The following is a 26,120-nucleotide window of genomic DNA, read 5'->3' on the forward strand; positions in this document are numbered from 1 at the left end:
TTAAACTTTTGAAATATGTGGGGGATTGTTGTAAATTTTGAGTATATTTCAAAAGTTTCAAATATTTTTTGTCCCTTATTTTAATTGAGAAATATAGAAAAATATTTTGATAAGAAAATTATTATCATATTTTAATTATAAGGTTTGACTTGGTCTTATTCCTATGTTTTAATTCCAATTTTTTATAACCGTCAATTTTAATTGGCATTAATGTTGTTTTTATTTATGATAAAGGACGGTTTTTGTTAGACATGAAGATATAGAAAAAGCCCCCCCTCGTATGATTATATACTGAACCAAGCTAAAACAATTGGAACACCATTTTTTCATAGAGATGAAAACTTATGCACTACGTACATAAAAATGCTCTCTCCTGGGTTACATCATTCCTGTGTTTAACAAATTTAAGTTGTTCTGTCGCCTCTGATATGATTCATGTCAGAGAAGAACTTGTTGTATCCTGGGAGGATATTCGCTTATGAGGCGGATAAATCCTTAAGGACAGTGACTTCGTCACGCCTCAGGTTATCTATCGGTTTACTCTTGTGTAGGTGCCCTATGAAGTATTGGTGGAGGATGTTGATAGAACTATTTAGCAGCCAAATTATACAACAATATTAAACAAAGATAAGTTTTCTTAAATCTCTCTTATTTATTCTCTATAATATTTTATTTTATTGATTACAACATTAAATGACTGTTTGGATCAACCGTTCAAAAGGGCAAACTCGCATACATGTGACTGGAAGCTACAACACAACTTTCAGCTTTGTTATTGTTGCGCGTCCATATACTTGTCGCAACAGTTCCACTTTCCCCAACTTCACCTATGCTATTAATTCACAACGAGTTATGTATATTAGTAATGAATATCTCATTTTCATTCCTGACACTTGTCAATTAATAATCTAGGTTTCATGGAAATTCGGGAGAAAATGAAAGCTTTCCAAAATAAAAGTTCACAGTCTAAGCATTTTGAAATACGAAAAAGAAAGACAATGAAATCATCAACATGATTTGCATTTATAAATTATAAGCACACATTTGCATTTAATCTTTATGTACAGTTCAAATCTTCTATTCAAACTTGCATCGAACAACATCATGAATTGTAATCACTCCCCTAACTTTTAAGCTGTAGGCCAAACCCAACACCAAGGCAATAAAATACAAAACTAGCAGTTTGTAAATATATATGATCTTTTTTGTAACTGTGACTAAGAAACTTCAACAAACCATAGCAGCTAAAGCTTCAAGCACTCCAATCCCAAATTGAACCAAAAGAATGTTCACAATATGTACTTAGACAAAATCAGTGGTTAAAGAACAACCTCCAAGAATTGAAAATCAATCAAATTCATTTGATGGAAGTTATGAAAAAGAATAATATTGTTGATCAGGGCAAAGTTCCTTTCTAAGTTTATGCGAGAAAAGTTTGCAAGCATCCATGCTAAGATCAATAGCAGCAGAGAGAGCAATGAAGAGAGCAGCATCAGGCATGCAAGTCACGTGTCGTGCCCCCACTTGTACAACAGGTTTACTTACTTTTCCTTCACCACCCACAGTTGAACCCATCACAAACCCTTCACCCGGTAACCACTTTGAACCCAATATTGCAGAATCAATGCAGAATTTACCACCTTTTTTCACACTCACTGTGCCTTCAGCAATTGGTATTGCATTAACAGGTCCATTGTCAGAGAAAAGCTCTACCTTGTAGCCCAAGCCATCGATAGGACCTCTCTCTCGCCATGCCTCGAGACGACCCCATGGTTTCCAGCTACAGCTACTCACAGTGGAGCCTCCGATTGAGCGGAGAATAACCCACGCGCCTGCATTTGATCGTGACACCCGGTCTGAGCCGGGGGATGGAACAAATGGTGTGATCATAGATGCTGCAGCAACAGGCGAGCCTGATAGATCGTGAATTACTATCATCCAACCCTTTCTCTCATTCCCTTGTCCACTTTGTTCTCTTTCACCTCTCAGTGATCTTCTCCATCTACTTGAATTATTGTTTGTAAAATCTGACGAAAGAGGCCTGAATTTTCAAGTTGGTTAATAAAATATTAAAAACATTTAATTGATTGAAGTAACAAGCATGATCTTCTATAGATAGCTTATTATAAGCTTTGGTTATAGAAACAACTTACACATAAGTATATAAGTGTTTTTGAGTAAGTGTTTTATTAAGCTATGTATCCAAATGCCTTTCAAGTGTAAACAACATAATGAAATTGTTAAACTGTGACAGGAGAATCAAATCTTGTATTTTCGGTGTGCCGGAGTATCACCAAAGTTGAATAACAAATTTTCAACCAAGTGATTCTATGGTAATCCGCAGGATAATGAAACTCTAATGTGCGGCTACATGCTGTCACATGGAACTGAATCCCGGGTAAAAAGAGAAAGGCAAGGGACATGTTAATTAGCAATAGTGAAAAGGAAAAAAAAAAAAACTGAAAAGGTAAATTTGAGTAATGGATTCTTGAATTGCAAGAAAGAACTTAAGCAAGTAATTAAGAAAAAGAAAGGCAATTAAAAATGAGAGATATCAGTGTTCCAAATGAAGGAGGCAGTAAATCGTCTCACCTAAGATTGTCTTTTTCTTTAATCCATTAGTTAATAACGTTGTACTTACAACAACCAATGCAATTATTAAACTTTTGAAAAGATTAAAAATAAAAAACTTAAAAGTTGAATTATGAAAACTTTGAAACAGCTGGTGATGGTACAGTATACATATACGTGTGAAAGGGCAGTAGAGCCTTTGTGATTTTGTTTATAAAAAACAAAAAAAAAAAATCCAACTTGTTTTTATTTTATTTTCATACATTTACTTGTAGATATTTTTATTTGCAAAGTCTAATGGTAGATATTAGCAACAAGAAAGTGTCAATGTCAATCAAATTTTCCATTCCAAAATTCGCCCAGACCATAGAAGAAGAAGAAAATGTACGAAAATGAAATATTCGTGGGGTGTGGTCAGTGCCAGTTTAAAAGGAAAGAAAACAACAGAAAGTGATGATGTCTGCCAACGAAGAAAGAAACATGAAAATAAAATAATTTAGTTGAAGGACCTCCCACGCCTCATTTGTCCCACCAATAATTTTGCAAAATATCCAAACACAAATACAGTATATACTTTCATTTTTTATTTTAAACCTAAACCTAGATTGTCTGATCTTGATCAAACGAATATAGCCGATCGAGAAGACCAACATATAATAACTTAATGCTAATCACTTCCAATTTTACCGCGTCAATAATACATTGAAAAATGTAATAAACTCAGCATAGTAATTCAATGACAATGGCATTGTTTAAGCAAATTTAAGTGGCAGAATGACTTACTGGGAATGGGATTTGTAATTGCGATCGACACTGAACTTGCAGCTAAAAATCGGTTGTTTAATATTCTCCTGAATCTGGAAAATAACAGGACTAGATTCCGGTTCACCACCAAAGTGAAACACAAACCGTGGATCCGGTTCAGACCGGACCATAACGTGAAGCAAATGTGAAGGTTTATCATCCGTTTCATGGTTCAGTTTGAACCAGCCATTGTGGAAAATATTAGGAGAAGAGAGTGAGGTAGGTAATTGAATGGGGAGGAAGACACGACCGAGTGGTTTGGCACTGCGGACGCCACAGTTGTGGCCCATTGGGCCGTAGTAAACGGAGATGGAGAGAGTGAGGGGTTTGCCGGAGAGACGATGTAGAGCGGCAGAGTCGAGGTGGAAAGCGGGGGCGGAGGTTGTTGAATGAGGGGAGGGGGAGGAAGTGGAGGAGAGTGGAAGGAGGGCAGTGTGGGAAGGGAAGGAATGGATGTGGATTTTGCAGAAGCATGGAGTGGTGGAGGGGTGAACGTTGGAAAGTGGGAGTGGTTTTGTTGGAGAGGAAAGAAGTTTGAGAGTGAGGGATTCTACTATGAGACGAACAAAGGGGCATGGATCCATTGTATAGAACAACTAGTAGAGTAGGAATGTTCAATTCAATTTCAACTTAATTAAGAAACACTTCTATTCTAAGTTCTCACTCTTTACGCATCTTCTTTATTTGGATGCTTTCCCGGGATAATTATTAATAGGCTTAAATAAATGGTCCCTGCAAATATCCGACGTTTTGGTTTTAGTCCCTTTAAAAATATTTTTTTGGTTTTAGTCCCTGCAAATATAGAATATTTGGTTTTGGTCCTTGATATTTTGTTTTAATCCTTGTAAAATCATTTCATTTGAAATTGGTCCCTATAATATTCATTTTAGTCCTCATTTTGAGGGACTAAAATCAAATATTCTACATATTACAAGGACCAAATCCAATATGAATCAATTTTACAAGGACTAAAACAAAATACCAAAGACCAAAACCAAATTTTTTATATTAGCAGGGAGTAAAACCAAAAAAACATTTTTACAGGGACTAAAACCAAAATGTCAGATATTTGCAGGGACTATTTTCATATTTAAGCCATTAATAAGTGGATGCATGTTGCCGTTTTGTTTAGAGAAACTATTAAATTTTAAATGGTTGGTTAAATAAATAGTCCTTTTAATTTCTTTTTAGTTTCATTTTTAGTCCTTCAAAAATTTGCTTTTTTACAATTTTAGTTTAACCTTGTGACAATGATGTGGCACTCACATAGCTAATTTCAGGTTGTCACCTTTTATTGACTATTTAGCTACGGTCAAAGCACCGTTATCCACGGTGAAACCGTGATTAATTTCTAGCTTTCTTCTTCAACATCATCGCAACCTCTACCGCCACCAAATTTCTTCATCTCTCACCTCATGCTTGGAACACTTTCAAATTCTAAAGTTGTTTATTCAATTCCCTCGGATCTTGTCTACATTGTTACTAGAATGGATTTGCATTATCCTTGTGTTCTCTTGAATAAAATCCTCTGTGCTTATAAAAAAAAATACACATGCTTTGTTATAGAGAAGATATTTTGAATTATTATTATTTTATGGGTCTTGTTAACAAGTGCCTCCGGGACACTCTTTAAGCATCCTAAATTTAGAAAATATTCTTTAAAAAAAGTTAAATTTTACAAATTCCAATGCATTAATTACATAGATTTTTATAAAAACTTACTATTAAAGGTGTTTAAAGAGTGTCAGGGCACTCGTTAACATTTTCCTTATTTAATTATATTATATTATCCATATATGTTATTTTAATATTAAATAAACTTCTGCAAGTTTACAAGTTGAATTTGAGTTTAACTAAACTGAGTTTGACAACATTGGTTTGCATGAATTTTTGTGTGCGACACTTTCATCAATTAAAATGAGTGTCTATTTTCTTAGTGTCTCTCATACACTCTTTTATATGTTTCTGTCTTTTTTGTGGGTACCAATTGAGGGTGACCCAACATAGCTCTTTTACAGACAAGTGGAACTCTCTACTACCTGCGTATATCATCGGTGCATGGGAGGCAAGCGTGTTGGTGCGCCATCCCATTATCTATGGGTTGTTTCTGCGGCCCCATATTTTTTATGCGCTTTGATGTTTGTTTCTTTTCTACGCCACCAAAAATATGAGCACGATTTGCTCTTTAGTTACTATCCTTTTACAAGAGAGATAAATATAAATCGCTCGGATACATAGCACAGGTGCGGGTAGGATACGATACGGGTATGTGGATATGCAAAATTTTAAAATTCAGGATATGGTACGGCTAAGATACGTTAACAAAATAATTATACTAAAATTTATATGCATGTAAAATATAGGGCAGGCCTAAGGGCAAAGCAACCCATGCAAGGGCTTTAGGCCTCAAAATTTTATATGAAAAAATAACCTTTAAAAAATTAATTTGGTTATAAGTATATTATATGACAAATAAATTACATGCGTTTGCATAGTTTAATTGATTACCAAAAAGGCATCAATTACTCTTGGTCTCCACAAAATTGATTTTATATAAATATTCAGTTTTTTTAAAGGCCACATTACAAATTTTGCTTTAGGCCTCTTAATCTGTTTGGCCGGCTCTAGTAAAATACTTGAAAAAAATAAGCATTGATTACTCTTCAATACTATATAAGACGTAATCATAAAAGTCATAATTTACAAAAAAATAACTCATGCGTTCAAAATAAAAAAATATAAGTCCTCGTGAGCTTAACTCAGTTGATTGAGACAATGCATAATATATAGAAGATCTGAGGTTCAAACCTCGGCCATCACAAAAAAAAGTAAAGTTTTCGTATAAAGCATATTCTATGTTCATTCATAATGTTCAAATATCAACAAATGCATCAATAAAAAAAAAAACTCAAAACAACGTTTATTTCATGTTGATTGATTGAATCTCTTCTCTCTCGTTACTTTCATCCACCAAAACCATAATTTTTAATTGGTTAATCGAAAAATAATTATAGTGATTCATATCTTAAATTGAATCATATACATATCCATTGAATTTTCACAACATAATATCACTTTTTTACCCTTCATTTTTTTTAGGATACGTTTTTCTGAAGTATCTTATAAATATCCGCGTGTATCTGTCGAGTATCTTATAAGTATCCGATAAAATATATATTTTAAATTAAAATAATTAATTCTGATACTCCGTGGGTACGTATCCGATATGGGTACGTCTCCATTTTAGAGTATCCGGTTTTCATAGTAAGTGATCGATTGGTACGATCTATTTTAATAAATGGACTCCACTAACTAGTCATATTAAATAGGATAAATTTGGACTCCAAAAATATTCTTAGAAATTGTTGTTAGGTCTAATACAACCTCACAAAACCGGCTTGTGATGTGAGAATTGCTCCCCACTTATAAACACGTTTCCATACCATATCTTATTCGATGTGAGAGTCTTTAACACACTCTCTCACGCTTAGGACTGGACATTTGGAGCGTAGATATAAATAATGGGTGGTCCGATAGCAGAAACTTGATGGCAGATGGTCCAATGAATCTTGGAGGTGACGCTGACACTATCTTAAAATTCGTGGTTGAGCCAAACAGAACCCTACAAAACTGGCTTGTGAGGTGAGGGTTGTCCCCACTTATAAACTTATTGTCAGGTCATCTCTTATCTGATGCGAGACTATTTAGCACACTCCTCACGCCGATATATGAAACGTGGATATAAATGGTGGATGATCAAATTAATCTTGAAGGAGGGAGGAGAAAGAAAGTCAGTCGTTTAACACGTTGTAAGATCTAAAAATTAAAATGAAATATGAAATAAAGTTTTTTTAAATTATCATGGTTTTTTACAATTAATTCATGATATTACTTTGGGCATATAGATTCATACCGGCGCAAAACATATATTGAAGAGGATTTATAGCTACACTTTTACATAAACACCATTCTTTACACTTTTTTCAATTGGTTGAAATTCAAATGAAATCTTGTTTAATTATTTAGGAGTCACATAAATTACAGCAGTGTTTTTTTTTTTGACACAACTTATGGAAACACTGTTTTACACACTTATTTTAATTGGTTGAAATTCAAATGAAATCCATAAAATCATGTTGGACTCACATAAATTTAATGAAACTCAAGAATTTTAACTAATAAAAGAGCGTGTTAGAGAATGTATTGTTAGTGTAATTCATATCTGGAATCTAAGAACATTGGCAATTAACATAAGAAGATGAAAAAATCACATAGATGAAGAAAGGCCTATATATTTATTAAATGCAATCATCAAAGTTTAACAGTTGGGAGTGGTAAAAGAATGTGGTAGAAGACTTTTTATAAATGGTTGAATGGAGCAAAAAATGATAAATCAAATGGTGGAGGAATGTGTCATCTGAGAAGGGTACAATGGTAATTTAAAAACAAAAATGCAAAAGAGGGTGCGGGAGTAAATACGGGAAGTGTGAATAGATCAGCAAGAAAATCCCAGCTAGCCCACATGAAGTTTGGATAATTTACGGGCTTTGGTAGGCACGTGCGAGGCAGAAGCTTCTGGGTCTTTGAGAGAGACGATTTCGGAAGGGAAAATCAGAATTCAGAAGTCTCAACTACCAAATCAGGGTTTCGTTTCAGCTATCTTCATCATCGCTCAACAATGTCTTCTCCCGGCGAGTAAGTCTCTGAATCACGCTCTTTTTTCAAATTCATCGTTAATTTAAGTACAAGATTACGAATCCATTGTATTATCATAATTCATAATCTTGAATTACGTTTTCTCTCTCACATTGTATCCCATTTTGTTTTTCTCCTTAAGCTATATCATTTAACTTAATTTAGATGTTTGTTTATAAGTGCTTTTTTCTATTTTCTTAGTCTTATTTGCGATCCTTCCAACTTTAGTATCATCAGCAGAAGTAATCATACTTCTATGCAATGTTTGGATAATCAGATTAATTTGCAGCTTATAGCACAAGCGCTTAAGTATAAGCTATTTCCATAACAAAAGCTGAAATAAAATAGAATAAATAGTTTTTCGTATAAGTTATAAGCTGTTTTCACAAGATAACGTAGATAACTTATGTAAATAAGCTGAAAACAGCCTGCAAACATGACATAAGCTGTTTTCACAAGTTTTCCAGAAAGGCTCACAAGTGCTTATGCCAGTCGATAAGCTCAAATAAGTCAATCCAAACAGGCTCTATGTTTATAATCCACCTCTATGATTACCAATATCATGTATATATATGTAATTTTGTTAAAGGCAAGTTTTATGGCTGTTTCAATAACTTTGTTAATGTATATAAAAATCGTCTTGTTTCAGGTTTTATAAATCTCTTCCACCTATAAGCAAGGCTTATGGCACAGCTTGCCTGGTGGCTACCGCAGTTTACCAACTTGGATTATATCATCCAGCTCACATTGCACTATTATACGAACAAGTGTTCTTTCGTTTTCAGGTTAGAATTCCATGAGATCATTAGTATTAGTGACTAAGAAAGAGGAATGTGATGTCAATGCTTTTGTAAAGTGTTGAGTTCATTCTAAAGCATCTATCTTTTGAATCCCTACGTGCATGCCTTTGACGGTGCGAAATTTTTTTATGTCTAGAACCGATAGAGGATATTTTTTGCATTTATTATTAGTCAAATACTAGATACATTGCATCGTTTTACTGGCTTTCACGTCCGAATTGTTTGTAACATGACTGTATCTGCAGTTGCTAACCAGATTATTCTTTATTTTTGTGATTCTTTGTAATTGTATATCAATATCATGTGCTTCTGCATAAACATGTTCTTCTGATGTCACCAATTCTTTTTATGCTGTTTACATTTTCTCTTCTGATGTCAGCAATTCATTTTATACTTGTTTACATTTGCTTTGGGCGTGTCTCTTAATTGTTTGGGGTCCGTAGAAATGCTATGTGCTTCTTTGTAGTCTGCCACTCTGCTGTAGAAAATTTATCTCTAATCTGTAGCATCCCCTAGCTCCTCACCGCTTTGTTAATTAGCTATTTACTGATAGATGCTTTGTTGTTGTTTATCATCCGATACATATGGATAAAGATGCGAGGTGTCATGGATTTATGGTTTCCATTAGATTGCAGGAGGTTGATCCTTTGGCAGAACTTTTTTTTTTTTTTTGAACGAACATAGATTGTAAATATGGACATGGAAAATGTATTAATGTAAATTGTATGGGGATATATTTTGGTTAATAAGGAGTCAACTGAAGATTAACTTGCGGCTGACAACCTTGTGTGATGATTTTAGTGTATTTTTTCGTTTCCAGTCACACTGTTTAATACATCTTCTGCAACATCACACCATCTGTAGGTTTGGAGGCTTTTCACAAACTTCTTTTTCCTCGGACCATTCTCCATCAATTTTGGTATCCGTCTTTTAATGATGTAAGTTATTAATAGATAACATGCAATTTCCACTTTTAATTAACTTGAACTAATTCCCATCCCATAATCAACAGAGTAAGGTATGGTGTCCAACTTGAGAAGGGACCATTCGACAGACGGACTGCTGATTTCTTGTGGATGATGATATTTGGAGCCTTTGCACTATTGGTATCTAAGATCATCCACATATCTTTTCATCTTATGATTATTTATGTGATATTTTTCCCTTCAAAATGCGGGAAGTTTAATTCTGTAGTGTCTATTCTCATGGCTCTAGTTTATGACAATTGACAAAGAAAAGACAACACACCTCTTGTTAGATAAAAAAGAAGATGAAAAAACATGCTTGATCTACTTTTATGTTTTCACATGTCTACTTGTGGAAGATGCTCCATGTATATTTAAGAATACTATATATACGTAGTGACGTAGATATGCATTATAAGTGATTGGTTTTCGCTAGTTAGCGTTAGTAGGAAAATTTTCATTGGTGATCTATGGGAGATGGAGACTAAGGAAGATAAAAGCCATTTAGGGCCTGTTTGGATTGGCTTATTTAAGCTTATCTACTAGCATAAGATTTGTGAGGCTGTTTAGGAGATCTTATGACAATTTTCATAAGCTTTTTTCAACGTATTTTCATAAGTTTTCCAATATAGTTTATAGCATATACAAAAGAAGTTTTTTTTTTTTTTTAATAGCATATTTAATATTATTTTATCTTTTGTCATAAAAATAGCTTATGCACAAGTGCTTGTGCTATAAGCTCCAAGTAAGCTGTTTATCCAAACAGGCCCTAGGTGATGTCAATGAAAGCTCAAATCTTCTATTAACTTTGCTGATTAGGAAAAGGCATTAGGCACAATGTTTTAACCGAACGGGCAAGACCTTCGGGTCATGGTTCAACTACTTCAAACTACTTGAACCGAGACAAAACCTGGTCGAACTGGTCAAATAACCTAACCGTAACAGTGTTGGTTCACAACCGATTGAACCATATAGTTTGGTTTTTGAAACATCGATTAAGGAAGTTCAGAAAATACTGTCAAAAAAGTTAATTTTAGCAAAACAACCATTCCCACTCCTGGTTGATTTCTTGACCGACTCATTTTTTACTTGGGGCCCTAATGTCGTTTCTTTTTCTTTGCAATCTAGGTTTTGTCTGCAATCCCCTTTTTTTGGACCCCATTTTTGGCAATATCACTTGTTTTTATGCTCCTTTATGTATGGAGTAGAGAATTTCCAAACGCTCAAATCAACTTATATGGACTTGTTGCACTGAAGGTATGTTTTAATATTGTTTTAAGATATTGTTGTTTTTATGCATATGTTACTACTTATATGAGCTGGATGAGTCATATATTCATCAACTGTAGGAAATTAGGAACTAATTGTTAATTTTTTTCTTCAGGCCTTCTATCTTCCGTGGGCGATGCTTGCTTTGGATGTCATTTTTGGTTCAGCTCTAATGCCGGATCTGTTAGGTATCATTGCAGGACATCTCTACTACTTCTTGACAGTGTTGCATCCACTAGCTGGTGGAAAAAACATTTTGAAGACTCCAATGTGGGTGTATCCTTTTTGTCATTTGTTGGATAAGGCGTAATGCATATGTTGCTGTCATTTAAAACCTTTTCTACTTTGTACAATTATGAAGCCTTAATTATGTTTGGGGGGATTGGGATGGGATGGGGTGTTCTAATATTATAAACATGATCATGAAGTTGAACTCAACCATAAAGTACCTGTTCCGTATTTCTAATTTTTTTAGTGAGATAGTGGAAATGTTACATTAAAATTCCACACTAAAATTCTTCCATCCGAATGTGCCCATAGCTATTTCTCATATTGTCTTTGCAGCATGTCTTTGGTGAATGATTTCTAACTTCTTACAGCACGAAATTTGACCAAAAGCTGGCAGCTAGTTTTGTTGTGTTCTTAACTGTTATTTTCCAGACATAAATTGGTTGCAAGATGGAGAATTGGAGCCCCACCAATTACACGTGGCCAGCCTGTTAATAACGTTCAACAAGAGAGCAGTTCAGGAGTTTTCAGGGGAAGATCCTATCGACTTAATGGGTAGATGCAATAATGAAAGGGGGTGAATTTTCCTAACCAGTTGTTTCATCTTCCCTTATATAGGTTAGTGACTTGACAGCAGACATATTGAGCCAAACATCTCTTGTGAATTTGAATGAGAACACTGTATGAACCATGACAGTTCATTGAAATGCAAACTTTCTTTTGAGGAGCCTTATAAATTGAATAGTTTTCTTGGGAGATTTACTTGTAAGAAAGACTGGGATTAAACTTGTGAATTAAATTAGTTGTCAAATGTTAATCTTGGATTCATCTCGCCTTTGTTTTTTACAAGATTTGTACACTTCTGTATTTGGTATGAAAGGCAGTTCGGTGATTAGAATACATGCTCTGATGCTCGGTTTTTTCTCCATGCTTGCATTTGTTATCGAGACATTGGATATGTGTATATCTATCACCTTTTTTACTTTTAATCTCATACAATTTACTCACATCTTGAAGTACACATAAAAACCAAAATACATGTATTTGACATTAAAATTTTCATGTCAAAATATCATTTTATCTACTTGAATAGGATTTGCATATAGTTGTTTAGCTGCAATTACAATCCAATCTAATTTTTTTAGGCTCCAAAACTTTAACTCTTTCTGTAGTTATGGATTACTTATATTGTTGGTCAATATGGATTACATATTTAGAGGCGACATTTTTTTTTTTACTTCATAAATATTGGGTTATGAGTTTTTTTTGCCTAGTCTCTTTCTTTATGAATACAAAGGTCTATGACTCAGAACTCATTTAAAGGAAAATGTACATGTGATAGGTTGCAATGAATTTTATTTTACCCTAACCCCACGACTCAGGACGCATTGAAAGGAAGATGTGCATGTGATAAGTTGCAATGAATTTTATTTTATCCTAACCCTTTTTAGTTATAATATTTCTTTATTCGGGTTCTATTTCTCATGGTAGCTTTTTCTACAGAATATATGTTCTTCTCTTTCAAATTTGTAATATTAAATAGTTTAAACCAACATTCTATAAAGAATAGTGACTTTTTATATAGAATGCTGTTATTTTTCATTACAATTGTAAAACTAACAAAAGACTATTAAAATATACAATTTATTTTCAAAGCCATTTCGTACTCAACTAGAGATTGCCGTTACTTGCAAGGTATGCATGTCATTACGAAGTAGAGGGCTTGTCTCTGGCCATGCAATCATATCACACTCAGCAATTTTTTTTTCTCTCGAAAATTTTACTCAGCAATCTAATTTCATAACATCTATTGAGTATTTAAAAAAACAAATGATGTAGATCGAATTTTAAGTTGAGGAACGAGAGAATCAAATATCCTACATTATATTAAATACATAAAGATACAATTTACCTCAATGTCAATGGCCTATAATATCACCAACTTATTGGTAAAAATAATACTCCCTCCGTTTCAAAATGAGTGTCGTTTTAGGTGTTTACACACATATTAAGATATGCAATGATTAAGAGAAAGAGAATGGTTATTTTACCAAATTATCCTTATTGACTATTGGTTAGTTTTAAAAGTAATACTTTGGAAGTAGTGTGCAAAGTATTAATTGGAGGGTACAATTGAAAAGAAAAAGTTATTATTGCATTGGAAACTGAAAGCGACACTCATTTTGAAACAAATTTTTTTGGCTAAAGCGACACTCATTTTGAAACGGAGGGAGTAATTGTTTGTATGTACGGCATAGTCCATCTGACAAGCGGCACATGCTAATATTGTTAAGCTAGACACATTTCCTTGAGTTTGAGTCTAAAACCTTGAGAATTGTGAGTTTCCGGTGACAATTGTGACTTCAACAACTAGCAAAAATTAAAATTGCTGCGTAGTTTTTTATATACATGTTCATTTTGATCATTTATCTATTAAAAGTTGATTCATTTCAGCCTTTCACGTTCTAAAATTATATGAATGAAACCACTTGTATATGAGATCAATTTTTATACGGTGTAATATTTTTTATACAAGCATCAAATAAAATCACACTATAATAACATTTTAATTATTTTAGTTTTTTAAAATATCTTCACAAACACCTATATATATGTGGAGAGATATGATTAGGTGTACATATAAAAAAGTTATAATGACGGTACATATAAATTTAGTCCTTTCCCTTAAAAAAGGCATGATGTTGAATAATAGTCAGTTATATCTAGCATGACAAATGACCAAAAAATATATCTTAGTAAAAATAAACAATAAACCGTTAAAATTACTTTCAAGTATGCAAGAGTTAGAAAGAATGGTGAATCAATTGGTGCACAACTGCACATCATTCTTCATTTTGGTAACAAGCAAAATACATATATTTTTCTTTATTGAGTAATAGTCATGTTGATGATCTATAATCTATTTCGGGAGAGAAATAAGAATAGGAATAGGAATAGTAAATAGAGAAGAGAGATTAGTTAGTTGAGTCCTAAAATGAAGGAGAAGGTTAATGAGTGGCAACAATTGAATGGAGGTAAAGCGTGCATCATCACTCACCTATCATCCAATTCCATTCCAACCCTTATTTAAAAACTATATTTGAAGGTCACAATCACATTCCATTACATTACCACAACACTACACAACAAGAAGAAAAAAGGAACAAATTTTGAAGGACAAAATGTCGTGGCAAACTTACGTTGATGAACATTTGATGTGTGATATTGATGGCACCGGACACCACCTATCTGCCGCTGCCATCATTGGCCATGATGGCTCTGTTTGGGCTCAGAGCTCTTCCTTTCCTCAAGTATATTCATGATTACATTCCCACATGAAACTATTCTATGCATAGATCTCTATCATTCTTGGTCATTCATTGCATTTCATGTCTTTTTTGTCTTTCTTAGATATTTAATAAAAGTGTAGTTTTGTTAGTGTAAATTTTTTAAAACTATCACCAGATCATAGTGTGATTTTGAAAGTAATTATACTTAGTTAAAAGTATTAAGAATTGACGATTATAATTGATTGACACCGTAAATCTTTACAATGATGATGAATTTTCTCCTCTCTTTTGAAAAATGCATGTTAGTTTTGATTTCCATTTTAATTACAATGTTGTTTTTGTGAATTTCTTTTTGAATTGATACACATCTATATCAATTTTAGTTTTCTTTTTCCTTTCTAAATCGATCTTACATAGTGTGAGATCATATATATCAAAGCATTATAGTCATTGCATATTTGAAGATTAGATTTGATTAGGAGGTGCACATATTACTATTATGATAAAGTGAAATTGCTCTAATCAATTTTTTATTTATGATTATTTTTCAGATTAAGCCTCAAGAGATCACTGATATTATGAAAGATTTTGACGAACCTGGTCATCTTGCTCCTACGGGCTTGCACCTTGCAGGAGTCAAATACATGGTCATCCAAGGAGAGTCTGGAGCTGTCATCCGTGGGAAGAAGGTAAATTATTCAATTTCACACACAAATTTCTAGTATTCATATTATTGAAGTTGTATTTGAGTCTCATGTTGGCAATAATTTTGAGTTGTCGAGTGTATATATATGTGTTTGAGTACCCTCGTCTTATGGACTAACTTTTGAGAGTGAGATTCAAGTCTATTTAACACAAATCTATTCCACATGCATAAAACCTAACGTACATGTCTCTTTTTTTCTTAGTGTGTGACAAAAATGATATATGTGCTTGTTATTTGGATAGGGATCTGGAGGCATCACCATAAAGAAAACCGGTCAAGCTCTAGTTTTCGGTGTTTATGAGGAACCTGTGACTCCTGGACAATGCAACATGGTTGTTGAGAGGTTGGGAGATTACCTCATTGATCAGGGCCTGTAGACACAGACTCTATGATGATTTCATCATCTGTTTCTTTCTTAATTGGATACTATTCTTTGTTTTTTTATCTTTTCATTTTTATATGGTCTGTATTTATCACATTGCAACCCTGAATCGGGAGTTGTTGCATATAATAACAATTTGAGATTTTTTTTTAAAGTTGTCTATTGTTTGTAAGTTTAATTCTGTCGTCAATCATAATAAAATCTTATTGAATGGCTTGCAAACAAAAGGCATTTTCTTGTTCCATGGAGATTTATTATTAGGATAATAAAAGCAATGTGATGAGGGGTCCTATTTGTGCATATTTATAACTTTTTTTGAATCCATGATAATGCTAATGCAGATGTTAGGAATTTAATCATAATGATCAGTAGCACTCCTCCAACCACGTTTAGAAATTCCTCTCTGAGACAACATTTAGAAGAAATTAAGGAAGTACAATAGGTGTCATAGTTCATAGATGTTGTTTTTCATTAAAATTATAAATTATGGACACAAAAGTCTTGAGAGTTATGGGTTTCGAGGTGGGTATCGGCATTTTTAGTGAAAACACTAACAACTTAACATTGTAGGTCAGTCTTGTAATGACTTAAAATAAAGGAATGTGAAAATAGCTTAGGACATCTTCATAAGTTGTTTTTAGCTTATTTTCATAAGCTCTTTAAACTAGTTTATAAAAACAGCTTGTAGCTTATACAAAAATAATTAAACCTTTTTGGAGAAGCCAAAAAATATATCATAAAATAACACAATTAAGCATAAGATGTGCTTAAATTGGAAAAGCGCACTCAAAGCAGGACAAAAGAGTCTCAAATATAACAAACTAAAATCAACAACAAGCACATCAAGCAATCCTAATCCCTAAACAAGACATGAGATTAGTCCACCAATGATTCAAATCAAAGGTGAAACCTTTTTTCTTAACCTTCAACCACCACTAAACAAGAATTTTAACTTTATCAAACAAAAACACGACCGTTATCTCCTTCTCATCGAACACCTTATTATTTCTTTCTTTCCATACAATCCCACAACAAACCACTAAAATTGCTTATAAACAATGTCCAACTGCTATTTGCTACAAAATTGAAATGCATGAGCATCGATAACAAAACACTATGGACACCTAGCCACTTTGAGATTTATCTCCACAACCACCTAAGCAAAGTGACAAATAATTAGATGTTTCATCATTTCCACAACCACCTAAGCAAAGTGAAGAAGCCAAATGAGCCATGCCCCAATGAATCAAATTATCCTTCATCGACAACCTGATGAGAAATGACCTCCAAACAAATAAAGATGTTTTCAACGGAATCATTTTGTTTAAGATAATCTCCTTGTTCTCCAAAGGAATCGCTTCAACTACATGAGTTAATTAGTGATAAACTCCCTTAACTGTATGCCCTTCACCTGGATTAAGATGCCGCAACCAAGTGTCTGAAACATCCACCAGTAAAAAATAGTCTTTCAACACAACACAACATTCCAAAACTTGATCCTCCACCCAAACAAATAGGCGTCGACGCATAAAACAATTAAATTTTATTTTATTTTTGTTATAGAAATAGCTTATACATAAATGTTTATCACGATAAGCGTTTATGATAATAAAATGTTTGCTAAAAAATAAAAAATAAACCATTGATGTCATCTCATTTGTTATAGTAGTTTTTAATTATTGTGAAGTAAATTTTAATTTTGGTTAAATATGTTTTTATCAGTATGAAATAGGGACTTTTTAAGAGGTCAATACTCAATATCTCTTCACCATTTCAACTGATTCATTGTTGGAAACATGATCATTTTTTTTGTGTGTTAACCATTCAGTTGTTAAAAAAAGGAGATCATTATAATCTAAAGTTTGGACGGCTGTAAGTGTGAGCAATAGTTTTTCTACGCAGAAATTTATACTCAAATTCTTCTAAACAATTTATCAGTTTGGTGAAATTCATTAACCACTAATCTTCTTAAGTCAAAACATGATCAATTTTTATATAGCTTTAAATATTTTGCTATTGCTAATATATATACCCTTAAAATTAAATTGAGGGGTCTCATAAACATAAAATATAAATAAAATACATTAATCAAAATCAAAACCGCAACGCAACGTATGAATATTTTATTTGGTATCTTATACTTACGTCTTAGACTTATATAACAAGATAAAAAGAAGACGGTGCTTGAAAGGGAAATGAAACGGAAAAAGAAAAGAGGTTTTTTAATGATAAAAGTGACATTGAACCTTCAAGAAAAGAAAAGAAAAGAAAAGAAAAACTTTATTATCTTTTTGAATTACTACTTCGTAAACGGCTGTCCTCTTAATTTTGTTGAGAGGGAATCACGATCATGAATAAATAATAAATAATATCTTATTTCCTTTTTCATTTTCCATTATGCGCCAGCCAGAAACAGCGAAAATAGGGTAACGAAAAGGGCATTCTCGTAACTTTGTTTCAATACACCCTCTTTAGACTGATTTTTAAAGGGATAGCTAGCTCCGTGATTTCAACGCAGCTCCTACTACTCCTTACCCAAAACCCAAAACTTTACCGAGAAAATCTTTCTTCATTTTCCTGAGAAAATCTCTGTGAAGCATGTCGTGGCAAGCTTATGTTGATGATCACCTTCTCTGTGACATTGAAGGTAATCATCTCACTCATGCTGCTATCCTCGGTGTAGACGGTAGCGTTTGGGCTCAGAGTGCTAATTTCCCTCAGGTACCTTTCATCAATCCATCGATCTGTTTCTTTCGCGATTCATCGCTTCATTAATTCATTTCTTACTTTTAAATCGATTATTCTAGATTTTCCGATCTCTGTTACTGTGATTGGAAATTAACCTTACACTGATTATTAAGGATCTGCATGCAAATGAAGTTCTGTACTTAGGGATCCGATTCATCAGAGAATTTGACTTGACTTGAATTGAACTGTTAATTAATTAATTAAGTGGAAGCTATGTCGTTTCGATTATACATTGTGAAGTGTAATGGACGCAGATCTGTTTTGAAATCAGTTGATTTGTTCTTTATTTGTAATGTGTTGGTGTTTGTTTTGATTATTAGTTCAAGCCTGAAGAGATAACTGCTATCAATAAAGACTTCGATGAGCCTGGAACTCTTGCTCCAACTGGATTACATATTGGTGGTACTAAATATATGGTGATTCAAGGTGAACCTGGAGCTGTCATTCGAGGGAAGAAGGTATACACTGTTGCTTCTCTTTTAATTTCATTTGATTTGCATAAATTCATCTATGCTATGCTATGCTATGCTTTGGTAAATATAATCCTATTATGTTAGATTGAATCTCAAAACTGCTCTATTTAATTGTAGGTTGTTGCCATGTTTGGTCTTTTTGAAATTAAGGAATTTACAAATACATAATTGAAATTTACATGTTATATTTTGTTAACAGATTTTTCAAATTATTCTATAGTTGAATATTTCTAATGAAGTCGCTACTGATAAGCTAAAACTCAAAGTGCATACCATGAAATGTGTGACTAAAATGAATGCCATTTTACTATTTTAGGGATGTTGTTGTCAATTTAGGAATTTCAGGAACTATTCTTAGAGAAACTTACAATTTCAGAAATCACAATGGATTTTAACTCTTACCATTTTCTCTATCAAATTAAAATTGAAAATCTATTTGAAAGTGGGTTGCAACCTTATCATTGGCAATGCTTGTGCTTCAATCAAATCAGAATTTACAGTTTTTTATTTTAATCTTTCAAATTGAGGTTGAAACATCTGAGTGAACAGATTATTGTATGATACCTTTGAACAGTTAAATGCTATTTATTGGTATTGTCCTGCATAAAAAATTACCTTCAATATTGATCTGAATAAGTCTTATGGTCAATTTTTTTATTCAATGGTAAAACATGAACATATATCTGCTGTGTTACCTGCACAATAACTTGCTTATATAATTTCTGAATACTTATTTTGGGCGTTATATTATCCCAGGGTGCTGGTGGTGTTACTGTTAAGAAGACCAATATGGCCTTGGTCATTGGCATTTATGATGAACCAATGACTCCCGGTCAGTGCAACATGGTAGTTGAAAGGCTTGGTGATTATCTTGTTGAACAGGGTCTTTAATCCTATTCCTATGTCTTATTATAGTTCATATTTCATTGGCTTCTGTGCAAGTTTTTGCGTCGACCTCGAATGGAATACTTGATTGCAGTGTAATAATATTTTGGATTTCATAAAGTTGTTGGATCTGCGTGTGGCGAAGAAATGTTTGGTGCTTGAGAAATGATGACTATAATCTTTGTCCTTGTACTTTTTTAGTGGGTACCGTATACATTAAAGTGCTTTTAAATTCTAATGCTATGGTATATTGGTTGGCATATTTTTGAATTCTTTGCAGATTTTTATCTATCTGGCAAAAAGCCTTAATATTTATACCTCCGTGTTCCAGCTTATTTTTTCATAATGCAAATTATTCTCTTTCGGCTTACAATAGAATTAAGTATTTCCATACGTGGCAGAGTGTGTCTTGTAAGCCAGGTTGTTGCTAATCTTTCTCTATATCCTCGTAGGAGACGGTGTCATGATAACTTATGCATGCCGACTTGTTCAAAGCATTACAATATTGAGGATTGTGGTCTGTAAATCCCAACATGCTTTATTCCTAAACTAAATCTGAGCGTTGTCGCGGTATTTTCTCAGAGCTTCTTGATCTTGACAAGTTAACTTATATGAGCTCAATTCATTCACATAACTTGGTTCTTTCAGATTTATAAGAATAAACTAAGTAGAATAGCTACAACAGGGATTGCGCCTGAGTGGAAACATGATTTTCGTTTGTAGGTTTCAGCTTTAACAAAGAACATTTCAGAGAATCAAAAAGTACAAAATGTTGTTTTCATTCATGTTTAAGTCACTGTAGAAAAGTCATATTGTTGAATGGTTCAGTCCGGTTCAAATGACAATGCTGTCCTGCTTCGTATTCTAAAGGATATCATCATTTCTAATCTCTAGCTTTATGACTGGGAAACATCATCAGTTAATGTGTACCACGAAGTTAGCTCGTGTGTGGTTAAGGGCCATTCGTGCTCCTTTGAGTTTGAAGGAGTTGTCATTTTTGTAGGTTGTCTTTTACTTTCTTTCTTTTTTTTGCACAAGTCCTTTACTTGCTTTAAATCTGAGGTGATGTTAGGACTGTTTCTTTATTTCGTTTGATTAGTTAACATCATTTCTTTCTTAAAAAAAAAAAAAAATTTAACATTATTTCCCTTTCTCAATCACATAAACTAAAATGGGGTAAGATTAAATACACATGTAGCTCATTACTTGTATTACCAAAATCTAAATCTACAAACATAACACTAGTTCATTCTGTTATGTTTTTTAATATTTTGACATCACACGGGTTAGATTGAATAACTGGGATGAATGGATTGGCTTTCTTCGATATTTTCAAAATTTTAATTGTTTTTATCGAACAAAATACAATCATATGTTGTTTATTTGTTTAAAAAAAATCTTAGGCGAACCAACAGTTTATGCACTAACTATAAACATCATCAATGGTATAACTATAAATGAATGGGAGGAGATTAGTCAACAAGCTTGGCAATGGGTGACCACCAGTTTGATGGCATGGAGTACCCTGAATCAATGATATTTTGACAAATGCCTATACAATCAATTGTGTTTTTGACTGAATGCCTATACCATAATTGGGAAAAAGAATGATATCTATATATTGTGCAAGTATGTTCGGTTTGCAATTAGAAAACTGTACATTTGGATGTTACTAACTAATTGCAGCAGATACTCTTTTATCAACTGTATCAATCAATTGTTAAAGTATCAATCAATTGTTAAAAATACTTTTTGTAGTGGCCGGGGTTTGAACCCCGAACCTTGCATATATTATGCATTGTCCAAAGCAACTGAGCTAAGCTCACGAGGACATCCTGTAAGGATAATGCATAATATATGTAGGGGTCGAAGTTTGAACCCCGAACATCTTATTTATTCATTTTTAAGGTGAAATTCTCTAGCCGTTATATTTTACTTGGCAAAAACAAAAGTCTAATATCCTATGTTAAAAAAAGAGAGTCCAATATCCTATTATTAAGTCTCATCATTATCACTCTATGCAAGTCAATTCTATAATGAAGATTTCACAATCGTGAAAAATTACAATTTATACTTTATTTATTATTGAGAACAAAGTCATTGATACAACCAAAACAAAATACTAAAAGAAAATAGTGAACATTATGATTCCTTTTTTTTTTTAATGGGAATAACGATTCCTTTTATTTAGTTCTATATTCAAATTGAAAAAAAATAAACAAGTTTTATTTTCTTTAAATAAGATTTCAGGTTTGAATTGTTTAGAATTGTAAATTATAAATACTGATGCAAGTAATAGGATTTCAGGTTGATACTAAAATCTGAACAACCTTGTAATGTCGTTTATTCAGTTACTCAGTATGCATAGCTAGCTATCCTGTTTCCAAATGGATGCTGCAGATTGAGGGATAGTGTTTCATTTATAAGTCTATTTACCCATTACTGTGTCATTATTAGTATCACTCTGTTGAAAACTACTTCTATCTATCTAGGTGAAGCAAATCACAATGGACAAGAAATGTTAATTTTATCACTAGTTCCCCCTTTTGAAACACCCATGCTCAATGGAGCAAGCAATCAAACGGAAACTCCCTAAAGGCCAACTACAAAATTGGACCTAAACTTCCATATCTTGTTATCGCTCGACACTTGCGATAATCTGGAAACACCAGGCAGTAACTAACAGCTGCGACATACCTATTATGAACAATCTGATAAGGACTCAATAAAATGAATCACAGAGAAGTCATTTATCTTGCTTGCTGTTTTGGCTTACCTTGTTGGCACATAAAACTAGTAGTAAGAAGTTTAGACCTATCACTGCTCTAATTATTTTACAACAGCAAATGATTTTTTTACACTTATCTGATTTATGCCATAGTATGAAAAGCTTTACAACAAACCGCTACTTCTCCCGCACGCCAAATCGCAGCATACATCTAAACATAGCAAAATCATGCTGCACTTTCGACAATCAAGCTTGTATTGTCAGGATTGTTCAATATTCAATAGAATGAAGAGACAAGTTACAAGAAGATAAATAGAAATTGAAGAGTCATAAATTCCTTTCTGTTGGGAGGATGAAGTTGACGACATCGCCCTTGTGCTACCTCCCGAAGTTTTATTATTGCTGCAAAAACACAGGAAGAAAAACCAAAATGTCATGCTTAGCCTTAATAAGTAAGTACTAATTACGTGTATAATTTAAGTTCATCCAAAATAAAAGGAACAAACAACATTAAATGTTTTATGTTGAACTTACCCATCTCTCATGTAGATGCAGTTGTCATAGCCTGCAAAATGAAAACAACTGGTCTTTCAGTAACAAAAAAAAACAATCTACACCAACAATCGTCAAATCATCAAAAATCTGACTTTAATCATAACTACTTCTAAAGTCACATATATGATTGGTTGTGATTTGTCGACAGTATAACACTTTTTACACCGATACTGTATTGAAATTAAACTCTAAAACATATTCATCAACAAACTCTAATGCTTTTTTGTACTAAAACGGATGTCACTTTTCTTCAAATCATATTTTAACATATGCATGCAATAGTTTCTGAACAAAAAACAGCCTGAATAAAAGAGAACAAAACAGCTGAATTGGTGAAAGAGTTGAAATGAACATACTTGGATCCTTGTCAATTTTTACACCTGTACCCCCAAAACTACAAGCAACATCAGAGGCCCCATTTTGCTGGTAATAGCTATTAAAAACATAAGATGCATGCGAAGCTAGATTGTCCGGTTCGAAACAAGGCTGACTAGGCTGGACAGCAGTACAGTCCACATTACCAGGACCACAAGCCCAATCCAAAGCATTCTGCAAGTCAATTTCCGAGGCTTTGCTTGAAGCAATGCACCATGTCGTTCGATTTGACCGGGTTACATTTGCAGCCGTAGTCATATCAACCGCACCTCGTCCGGTGAAATCTAGATTATAGACACTTGTCTGATCAGGATAAAATAATCCCCAGTTCCTCTCTGATTCTAAACCGGGCTTCCTATTTTCATTAAACAATGAGAAAATATAAACATCTAGCTCCTGTCCCAGCTTCGCAGGAGTACCCGTATTATTTATAACATGCCTTATGAGATTAGTATTATATGTTTGTGCATTATCGGGAGTTGCAGCCTTCTCCTTTGGCGACCCTTTGGAAGGCCAACCTGTTTCCGTGACCATGACCTTAATTGTTCTGAAATTTAATGCCATGAGCGCATAGTAAATAGCATCAATCTGTGCATCAAACATGTTTGTGTACAGCAAACCAGTGTTTGGATCAATAACTTCAGAGGATGCCTGAAAAAGGGCATAGTCCAAAGACACTTTATTCCGTGAATCTCGGTAAGCATAATAAGGATATATATCGATCATAAAAGGCGATTGATTTTCAGCAAGAAATTCTAGCATTGGCTTCAGGAAATGTGCATGGCTGCTATTGAAAGCCCCGGCTGATGGCGGGAACGATCGTGACAGAACTCCAAGGGAATGAGTACTGGAAACTTTTATCTTTTTGTGCAGCCCGAGTTTCTTGAGTGCTGTAAGTACATTGTTCATTGCAGGTACTACCAATGAAGAGGTATTATAGGAACTTTCTGTGACTTCAGCACCAACAGTTATGTATGTGATCTTTGTGGCTGGATAGTAAGGAAGGACACTGTTTTTGATCCAAGCATCGGCGTTAGATTGGAATTGAGAAAATGAGAGCAAATCTGAGTTTGGAACACCAATCATAAGTTCAACTCCAGTTTTTGCAAAGGCCCTTAGGACCTGTACATTAGAATCATAAATCCTGACATATTTGATTTTATGAAGTTGAACCAATTGTGCCACCTTGTCGGGTGTCGGGAGGTCATCTGCATTTCTTCCATAGCAGATCCCAATGAAACTTCCTGAGCAACAGTCTGACAAAGAATTTCAACATATTTAATAAAATTAAGAATTACAAAGACAACTAATTATTCATTGGTTCTTTGAGTGTGGAAAAAAAAAGGCAAGACATAAAATGCTAGCTCTACTAGTTTATATGATATCTGCATAGTAAAAAAATTGTTTTGATAAACAAAAAGTCTTACGTTACTTGGAAATCGAGCTAAGTATAGTTTACAAACATTCGCTTTGTCAACTCATTGAGGCGCCTTTTAACTAAGGATAAAATCGTGGGGACTCGCATGAGACCCAAAACGGATGATACCTCAAAAAAAAGGTGCATCTGACTTGAGGTCAGAACAATTTTCAATCAATAATATCACACTAATCAAAACATAAGGTAGCAAGTCATGTTTAGTAATGATCTGTTTAACAAAATTGAGCAAGAACCACATGGAGCTAGGCACAACTGTAGTAAAACCATTCTACTCTAATTTAAACCATTTTGTAATTCTAATTTCTACAACCTGAAACATTTCATTTCATACTCTACATTTCACCACAGTTTGTTTGAAATTGAATACAGGAACTCCCTCAATTACAATGCTTTATGAATATTCTTCCACTAACCACATGCATAAATAAATCTAATTATAATTGAATAAACCATCATAAATATATCTAGAGAAGTGAAATTCATTAAAATTGTCAAATTTATTTTTTTTAAAAGGGAGCACCGACATTCTCTCAAACAAAGTTAGAAAATTGAGGCAACAATTATGCTAATAATTGAGAATAAAAAAAAGAAATGGCGATCTAATAGGGATAAATATTAATATTTAATAGCATAGAAAAATGGGTCCGAATAAAAAACAGTGAACATAAGAGGAAAGAGTAAGATTAAGTACGAACCAAGAAGAAGGAGGACCAGTGAAGCCGCAAAGATGAAGCTGAAACTGAACCTAGCAGCCATTGCTGTCTTCTAAACTGTGTTATATCAGAAAAAAAGAATAAACAGAGAAAGTTATAGTATACAATTTGTTGGTGTTATTGTTCACGAGTATTGCAAAGCTTTTCACCTAACGTTATAATAATGCTCAGAAAGAGAGTAACGGCTCTTGTTTCTTTTTTCAGGTTTCTCTCTCTTCAGATTGGAGCATCACAGTGGCAAAATCACAGTCTGAGTTTGTTTTTTGTCCGGTTAAGGATGTTTTTACTCAAGTACACGCACACACAGAAAGACGATGCTTTTATCAAGCTGTTTAATCACAAGATTTCCTTTTTAGTTTTCTTTAATTTTAAAAATAATAATAATTTTAATTTTTTATTGATATAAAGTTTACACAAAATAAGTTTCAAGTTTAGGCTGCATAATTCAACTAATTTGAGCTTAAAATAAAGAATTTGAGATATAGATTCAAACAG

The 26,120-nt window shown here is 33.4% G+C and overlaps 5 protein-coding genes across 5 annotated transcripts; 3 read left to right on the forward strand and 2 right to left on the reverse strand.

Annotated features, from left to right (window-relative positions):
• Positions 1 to 999: 999 nt before the first annotated feature.
• LOC146934468 (uncharacterized) lies at positions 1,000 to 4,073 on the reverse strand. Its single transcript, XM_085706363.1, has 2 exons — positions 3,355 to 4,073; positions 1,000 to 2,041 (listed from the first exon to the last, which is right to left on the reverse strand). Exons 1-2 carry the CDS (start codon positions 3,957 to 3,959, stop codon positions 1,372 to 1,374), a joined length of 1,275 nt encoding a protein of 424 aa, XP_085562489.1. The 5' UTR covers positions 3,960 to 4,073; the 3' UTR covers positions 1,000 to 1,371.
• Positions 4,074 to 7,988: 3,915 nt separating this feature from the next.
• DER1 (DERLIN-1) lies at positions 7,989 to 12,232 on the forward strand. The gene is made up of 7 exons (XM_085706356.1): positions 7,989 to 8,070; positions 8,720 to 8,855; positions 9,735 to 9,808; positions 9,883 to 9,976; positions 10,964 to 11,092; positions 11,220 to 11,380; positions 11,765 to 12,232. The coding sequence occupies exons 1-7, from the start codon at positions 8,054 to 8,056 to the stop codon at positions 11,889 to 11,891; spliced, it is 738 nt and encodes a 245-aa protein (XP_085562482.1). The 5' UTR covers positions 7,989 to 8,053; the 3' UTR covers positions 11,892 to 12,232.
• A 2,103-nt stretch (positions 12,233 to 14,335) lies between these two features.
• LOC146934470 (profilin-2) lies at positions 14,336 to 15,937 on the forward strand. The gene is made up of 3 exons (XM_085706364.1): positions 14,336 to 14,643; positions 15,174 to 15,311; positions 15,571 to 15,937. Exons 1-3 carry the CDS (start codon positions 14,515 to 14,517, stop codon positions 15,703 to 15,705), a joined length of 402 nt encoding a protein of 133 aa, XP_085562490.1. The 5' UTR covers positions 14,336 to 14,514; the 3' UTR covers positions 15,706 to 15,937.
• Positions 15,938 to 18,221: 2,284 nt separating this feature from the next.
• On the forward strand, positions 18,222 to 20,078 carry LOC146934471 (profilin-1). The gene is made up of 3 exons (XM_085706365.1): positions 18,222 to 18,431; positions 18,779 to 18,916; positions 19,688 to 20,078. The coding sequence occupies exons 1-3, from the start codon at positions 18,309 to 18,311 to the stop codon at positions 19,820 to 19,822; spliced, it is 396 nt and encodes a 131-aa protein (XP_085562491.1). The 5' UTR covers positions 18,222 to 18,308; the 3' UTR covers positions 19,823 to 20,078.
• Positions 20,079 to 22,547: 2,469 nt separating this feature from the next.
• On the reverse strand, positions 22,548 to 25,920 carry LOC146934472 (glucan endo-1,3-beta-glucosidase 13-like). The gene is made up of 5 exons (XM_085706366.1): positions 25,775 to 25,920; positions 25,608 to 25,682; positions 23,456 to 24,730; positions 23,079 to 23,109; positions 22,548 to 22,946 (listed from the first exon to the last, which is right to left on the reverse strand). The coding sequence occupies exons 2-5, from the start codon at positions 25,666 to 25,668 to the stop codon at positions 22,805 to 22,807; spliced, it is 1,509 nt and encodes a 502-aa protein (XP_085562492.1). The 5' UTR covers positions 25,669 to 25,682; positions 25,775 to 25,920; the 3' UTR covers positions 22,548 to 22,804.
• Positions 25,921 to 26,120: the final 200 nt, after the last annotated feature.

Source organism: Medicago sativa, chromosome 4 (assembly GCF_051527215.1).
Source record: "Medicago sativa cultivar Bolivia chromosome 4, Bolivia_mono, whole genome shotgun sequence".
NCBI lineage: Eukaryota > Viridiplantae > Streptophyta > Magnoliopsida > Fabales > Fabaceae > Medicago > Medicago sativa.

Coding starts and splice junctions, on each gene's coding strand:
- LOC146934468 (XM_085706363.1), bottom strand. CDS start 3,959: ATGGATCCATGCCCCTTTGTTCGTCTCATAGTAGAATCCCTCACTCTC. Junction 2,042..3,354: donor AATTACAAATCCCATTCCCA/GTAAGTCATTCT, acceptor TTGAAAATTCAG/GCCTCTTTCGTCAGATTTTA.
- DER1 (XM_085706356.1), top strand. Junction 8,856..9,734: donor AAGTGTTCTTTCGTTTTCAG/GTTAGAATTCCA, acceptor CACCATCTGTAG/GTTTGGAGGCTTTTCACAAA. Junction 11,093..11,219: donor ATGGACTTGTTGCACTGAAG/GTATGTTTTAAT, acceptor TTTTTTCTTCAG/GCCTTCTATCTTCCGTGGGC.
- LOC146934470 (XM_085706364.1), top strand. CDS start 14,515: ATGTCGTGGCAAACTTACGTTGATGAACATTTGATGTGTGATATTGAT. Junction 14,644..15,173: donor AGAGCTCTTCCTTTCCTCAA/GTATATTCATGA, acceptor ATTATTTTTCAG/ATTAAGCCTCAAGAGATCAC. Junction 15,312..15,570: donor CTGTCATCCGTGGGAAGAAG/GTAAATTATTCA, acceptor TTATTTGGATAG/GGATCTGGAGGCATCACCAT.
- LOC146934471 (XM_085706365.1), top strand. CDS start 18,309: ATGTCGTGGCAAGCTTATGTTGATGATCACCTTCTCTGTGACATTGAA. Junction 18,432..18,778: donor AGAGTGCTAATTTCCCTCAG/GTACCTTTCATC, acceptor TTTGATTATTAG/TTCAAGCCTGAAGAGATAAC. Junction 18,917..19,687: donor CTGTCATTCGAGGGAAGAAG/GTATACACTGTT, acceptor ATATTATCCCAG/GGTGCTGGTGGTGTTACTGT.
- LOC146934472 (XM_085706366.1), bottom strand. CDS start 25,668: ATGGCTGCTAGGTTCAGTTTCAGCTTCATCTTTGCGGCTTCACTGGTC. Junction 23,110..23,455: donor AAAAATTGACAAGGATCCAA/GTATGTTCATTT, acceptor TTCATTTTGCAG/GCTATGACAACTGCATCTAC. Junction 22,947..23,078: donor TGCATCTACATGAGAGATGG/GTAAGTTCAACA, acceptor GTGTTTTTGCAG/CAATAATAAAACTTCGGGAG.